The sequence below is a fragment of the Rhineura floridana genome, chromosome 18 (assembly GCF_030035675.1).
Source record: "Rhineura floridana isolate rRhiFlo1 chromosome 18, rRhiFlo1.hap2, whole genome shotgun sequence".
Classification (NCBI taxonomy): domain Eukaryota; kingdom Metazoa; phylum Chordata; class Lepidosauria; order Squamata; family Rhineuridae; genus Rhineura; species Rhineura floridana.
In genome coordinates, this window is record NC_084497.1 from 23,897,637 (window position 1) to 23,903,933 (window position 6,297).

A 6,297-nucleotide genomic window follows, 5' to 3' on the forward strand; every position below is an offset into this window, starting at 1 on the left:
CTGACGTCCCATCATCCCTTGCCATTGGCTCTGCTCTCTAGGGTTGATGGGAGTTGGAGTCTGTTAACATCTGGAGAACCAAAGGTTCTCCACACCTGACCTAAATGAATAAAAGCATAAACGATGAAATTCTGAATCGCCCTGACCAGACTTCACGTTGTCTCTTCAGAGGTTTTTCTACCACTGTGTTACGGCAGAGACAAAATGGGCAGTTTTTCATAGTTGTATCTTTCTCTTGTCCCCTCCTTCCCCAGCAGATGAATTACAGACTCAGGATCAGACCACTGTGAGAAAAGGATGTTGGTCTAGATGGGCCATTGGCCTGATCCAGCAGCCTCTTCTTGTGTTCTTAGTGTAGCGTTGCACTGATGGGATACATAGCTGATTTGTGTTTTTTTCAAGGTCTCCTCTTCTACACAATCCAAATTCCTCCCTCCTCCCCCCCCCCAAGCTAAATGCTTCCTTCCAAAACGCTCATCTTTTAAGTTATTTCTCAAGACATCCAGGTCAGACCAAGCCATGATCTCAGCTGATAAATACACAAGGGCCTGCTCATTTTCCATCAGTGTTTGTTTACCTCAGTGACCCATCAGCGGATTGAAATAGAAAAGGAGGCAACCTATCATCAGCCTTTTCCTTCCACTGTGAAGCTCATTGAGAGGAGCCTGTAATTAACCTGTGGGCCTGTTCAGTCTGCTGTCCAGGTGCTAACTGTTGATGGGCAACTCTGAGACGTCTTATGGATCTTTATCTTTAAAGTGGACTTCAGACTATGTTAAGAACGTAACATAAGAAGAGTCTTCCATCTCACAGCTGCCAACCAGATGCCCCATTGGGAAGCCTTCTAAGAGAACCTAGGTGCAAGAGCACTCTCCCAAAATGCGATTCTCAGCCGCTGGTAGTCTTCGCAGATTCCCACCTTTTGATGGACATTTCTCTAGGTTTAAAAAAACCCACAAGCGTTGCTCACTGGTAACGATCAGGCCGGTGCAGAGAAGGCTCTAGGCCAGCCTTTCCCAACCAGTGTGCCTCCAGATGTTGTTGGACCACAACTCCCATCAGCCTCAGCCAGCTTTGCCAATGGTCAGGAAGATGGGGATTGTGGTCCAACAACATCTGGAGGCACACTGGTTGGGAAAAGCTGCTTTAGGCACATCCCACTGCTGGAGCCTGCAAAAATACCCTGGCTTTGTTCATCCCACTTAGATAATTATGGTCTGCAGCTTTGTTTTGTTTTGGTCCTCAAGTATTATTATTATGAGCTGTGACTGGAGGTGGAGGTAATGGGGGTCATCATTCCACAGAAATATCTGACGTGGTTTGCTTATAAAAGCCGACACGGACCCCAGAGAGATTGTACAAAGCCATTCTTGTGACAGCTAGACGAGGCTGCCTTTAGATCTCTTTAAATCCACCGCGCCAATGAAGATCATTGTCATCTTCCTATTGATTCTGGCTTGCGGTAAGTGAGCCCTTCTGCTATAGTTCCGTCCACAGCAGAGCCGACAGTTCTTTTCGGAACTGTTTTTTTCAAAAGTGGGGGGCTCTGAAATGGGAGGGGGGTCTCCCCCATCCTCTTTGTTGCTTCCATTGTGGTCCCTGTGATGGCAACAACTGCACTCCTCATTGATGGCAAGCACCACTCCCCCCACACATGCCCTCACTCTGATTTGACTGCATGATTCCCTCAGTCTGATTAGGCTTCATGATGAAGCAACAACCTCACATGACATAGACATCAAGAAACCAGAGTGAGGGCAATACATTTTGCTCTCGCTCTGGAGCATTGGGGGAAGAAAATAAATGGCAACTGGCATTCAGCAAATTAACTGCCTCTGAACCTGGAAGTTCCTTTTGCAATCGTGGCTAATACCCAGGCCAGGAGTTTGCTTTATTCCCTCTTTTTAAGCCATCTCCTTTGGCCGCTAGCTTCCTTCTGGCCTCAAGGCAAGCATGGCAGTCCAAACACCTTGGCTGCACATGTCCAGCTCTGAAATATTCATACATGCTTGATCTGACTTCCAATACTCTACTAAACGCTTCCGGATTGGGCAACCTGAAGCCTTATGGCCGCTCATGGTCCTTAGCCTAATTTAATGCATTCCTTGGCCTATTTTGGTGTTTTGTTTTGTTTTTGTTAAACCTGATCTGCAAGTGATTGCTTCTGACCTTGAGCACGGGCTATCTGTTCCTCTCCCAGCAGGCTGCTGGGTAGGAGAGAGAGAAAAAGCGGGGGGCGGTGTCAGAAAGAGAGAGGGAGAAAGGGGGTGTTGGAGAGTGACAGAAAGGGAGTAGTAGAAAGAGAGTGAGATAGGGTGTCAGAGAAGGAGAAAGGGGCGCTAGAGGGAAAGGGGTGTCTTTTGCCCTGCCCACAGCTAGCACATGGCTACCATCAGATCAGCCCCAAGAGGACATGACCCCATAGACAGGAAAAAAAGGCTTTAGTTCCAGTCTGCGTCTGTGTTGGAATTGCTTTTTAATATGTTCTTAAACCTCCTTTTTAAAAAAATGTTTTTAATCTTAGACGATGTACTGAAAGCTTTTTTTAAGAAACATTTTTAAAGATGTTTTGTTTTCATGTGTTTTAAAGTTTGTTTTTATGATGTTTTAACGATTTTAGTGCTTTCATTTGCCGCCCTGGGCTCCTGCCGGGAGGAAGGGCGGGATATAAATCAAATAAATAATGAATAGTGATGCTGGAAGGTTTGAGACATAACCACCACCCTGTTGCCATGCTGCTCTTCCACACCAACATGCCAGCCTTCTCCCTGTCCATCGTGCCCACCCTCCTTCTGCACCCTCTTGACTCTTCCCCAAAGCAGATTGTTGGTATTTCAGGACCCACTCTTGTGACCGGCGTTGCCTCTCAATTCAATGAGATGATCCAGATGAGCACCATCACCTACAGCCTGGCCAACTTCACCAGCTACGGATGTCACTGTGGGCCAGGGACTCAAGGTTTCCCTGTGGATGCCATTGACAGGTGAGGCTCACCTGAGGTTACCAGCATTGCTCATCTCTCCGGGATCCTCCTCCTCTAAGAATCCAGGGGCACAGGGGCGGAAAAACTTTTTCAACCCCAGGGCCACATTCCTTTCTAGACAGGCTTCCATGGGCCACATGCTGGTGGTGGGCAGGGCCAGAAGCAAAAAGTGGGTGGAGCAGCACATTAATTACTTGCACACCCATTTCAAGCCTCCATCCAGGCAACCAGACGCATGAGCAGAGCTCAATGGCACATTCTAGCCAGGCAAAACCACTCAAAGAGATGGCAAGGCAGAGCTAGTGAGGGGCGTGGCCTGGGAAGAATCCTGAGGGCCAGACTGAGAGGTCTGGAGGGCCGCAACTGGTCCCTGATCCTGAAGTTCCCCACACCTGCTGAAGCGCTTGCCAACCAGGAGGCCATTTACGCAGAACTGGGCCCAGAGTAGGGATTGCTCCCCAAATATCTCCGCCAGCTTCAAGTATCCAGATTATATTTCTGATGCGGGACCAAGACATTAGGGATCTGCTTTGTTGCGTGGAAGCGATGCAGCCTTGCAAATAAGCCAGCAAAAGTTACTGGCCTGCAAAAATGTTGACAAGTCTGTTGGGGGCAGACAGAAGTCTATCCGTTCTGAAGCAGCCGGCTGCCTTGCCATGCTGGGTGCAGGAATTTCTCTGTAGGCATAGGAGCAGAATTGCACTCTGCATCTCCCCTTGTAGCTCAGTGCCCATAATGCCCCAGCACGAGAGAACTTCCAGGATATTCCATTTGGGGGGGAGACTAAGATGGTGGGCGCAGCTGCCCCCAAATGGAGGCCCTAGCATTTGCCCGAAGAGGCCAGATAATGACGCCAGGCCTGAATTGCACCCCTTCCCCTTTCTCTTCTCTTTCCTTTTACACACAGGTGTTGCCACAGTCATGACTGTTGCTACAACAAAGCCGAGATGTTTGGTTGCAACCCCAGTGCCCACAACTACAGCTTCTACGTCCAGAAGAATAAAATTAAATGTGGTACGTTGGGAGGGTGTTGAGCCAGGTGTGTGTGTGGCTTGAACCTTGAGGGGCTTATCAGGAGTAATCCCATGTGATGAAAGAGGGGTTCCATCTAGGGACTGTTCTTTGCCCCTTTCCACACAGCCAGCCCCCTTGTTTGTAAAAAAACATTGCTGAAGTGACAACCTCTCATCTAGGGGTGGGGAAGAAATTGAATTCAGTTTGCATTTCTAGAGGAAACTAATCAAATCCACACTCGCCGACACACAATGAGAACTGAACTGAAATGCTGGCTGGGGCTGATGGGAGCTGTAGTTCAAAAAAGTAACTTTTCCAAGCTCTGACTGAAACACAGGCATCCGTGCAAAGTCGCGCTTCTGATTTTGCAGTGCAGCTCTCCAACCAACCAATGTTTACGAAAAAATGGGGAAATTGTGTATAGAGATGAATACGTTCTTGAAACTAACATATATTAGGAGAAATTGCTTGCAAACATGTGTCCGCCTGGCTTCTTCATTGACATCTTGTCAGCGCCAGGTAAAGACTTACCTTTTTTCCCCAGGCATTTGAGACTGAGGCTGCATTCAGACAGCAGTTTGTTCCATTTTCCCAACATTTCCTTACCTGATCATTTCTGCATCTTATTTTATCTTTCACATGACGTAAAAGCCACTTCAAGTAGAATCTCGTGGAGGTTCACCACCGATTTCCGTGTTGATTGCTTCCAGAAAAGAAACTGTTTGCAATCCCATTAACCCAGAAAATTGTTGGATGTTTGGGGTAGTATCCCAGCAGTAGGAATAGAAAGATGTGTCAATTTCAGTTATCTCAGTGTCTTATTTTTCCAATTAAATTCATTTCTGTAGCAATTATTGCTTTTTTTAAAAAAAAAACCTCATGGAAATTCTCCAGCATTTTAGCGTGAATTTCTCTTAACCAACATATTTTTGACTGTAGTTTTGACTTATGTACACATTTTTTGCAAGCAACGACTCCTAACATAATGCATTTTTGTACGTGATTTTCACTCATATAGTTATTTTTATGCACTCCCCCCCCCATGCATTTTTGTAAACATTGGTTGGCAAACTGCGTCACAAAATTTGAATGAGTGGCTGTGTCTGGGTCCTCATATTGCTTTGGAAAGATGTTAGATTTGCTTGAAATGCGAAATGAATAGAATTTCTCGCCCATCCCTAATTTGGACAGAAGCGCTAACCTTATAATCAGTGAAACTAACGCAGTCAACCCCACGTCTGAATGCAGTCTGGGATGGTGCTGTCTGTTATTACTATGCTGCCAATGCTTCCTATGGCTGAATAGGGGTGTTGCTGTTCTAGATTTCTGTTTTTATAGTATGATATATTTATTTTTGTTCTTAAGATTGTTGGAAGTTGCTTGGAGACCTTCAGGTGACATGATGATGATGATTAAAAGTTAGTCAAAACTGCACATGTTTGTTAGGAGAAATTTTGCCTAAAGAAGAATTTTCATGTGGCTTTTAAAAACAAACCAACCTGCAAATTGCTGCAGAGCTGTGGAGAACTGAATTTAAACTGGGAAAAAATGAGAAACGGGATGGCAATTGACCAATCTTCCATCTCTCCTCGCTCTGCAGTCAAGTCACGGGACCTGTGCGAGAAGCTCGTCTGCGAGTGTGATCAAAAAGCAGCCAGCTGCTTCCGGAAGCATCTCTTCACCTATAGCCTCCACTTCAAGAACCACCCAGTAGCAAATTGCGGGGCGCAGAGGCCGTTTTGTTGAGCTGCGGGCAACAGAAGTGGGCATTATCCATCTCCATAATGTCCCCTTCAGCTGCAGGGGTGAAATTCACAGAGCGCCCCTGGACGACCTTGTAATTTTAAAGGTCGAGGCAGCCTAGCTAGCTATTATTAGTTTGGGGTTCCCAGTATGTATGGTCTTCAGTTAACAGAAAGCAACAGAAACATTTAGAAAATTTACTTCCAGTTTATGCTTTTTTTATTCCATGCAAAAGATATTAGATTGAAGCCTACTCAGAGTAGACCCATTTTAATGAATGACTGCAACTAACTTAGGCCCATTGATTTCAATTGGTTATGTCCAACGAAGCATTACTCAGAGTAGGCCCATTTAAATTAATGAATGTAAGTTTGTCAGGTCCATTAACTTCCATGGGTCTACTCTGAGTAGGACTAGCACGGGATGCAATGAGTTGGGCCTGCTCTGAGTAACACTTAGTTGGAAACAGGAGTCACATCCACACCATATATTGAAAGCACATGTAACATGGCTTCCCCCAAAGAATCCTGGGAACTGTAGTTTTGTTAAGGGCACCG

At 46.0% G+C, this 6,297-nt stretch overlaps 1 protein-coding gene across 1 annotated transcript; it reads left to right on the top strand.

Moving 5' to 3' along the window:
• The first annotated feature begins 1,422 nt into the window (after positions 1–1,422).
• On the top strand, positions 1,423–5,743 carry LOC133372737 (phospholipase A2 homolog otoconin-22-like). The gene is made up of 4 exons (XM_061601751.1): positions 1,423–1,462; positions 2,839–2,983; positions 3,891–3,997; positions 5,598–5,743. The coding sequence occupies exons 1-4, from the start codon at positions 1,423–1,425 to the stop codon at positions 5,741–5,743; spliced, it is 438 nt and encodes a 145-aa protein (XP_061457735.1).
• Positions 5,744–6,297: the final 554 nt, after the last annotated feature.

Coding starts and splice junctions, on each gene's coding strand:
- LOC133372737 (XM_061601751.1), top strand. CDS start 1,423: ATGAAGATCATTGTCATCTTCCTATTGATTCTGGCTTGCG. Junction 1,463..2,838: donor CCTATTGATTCTGGCTTGCG/GTAAGTGAGCCC, acceptor TTGGTATTTCAG/GACCCACTCTTGTGACCGGC. Junction 2,984..3,890: donor CCTGTGGATGCCATTGACAG/GTGAGGCTCACC, acceptor TTTTACACACAG/GTGTTGCCACAGTCATGACT.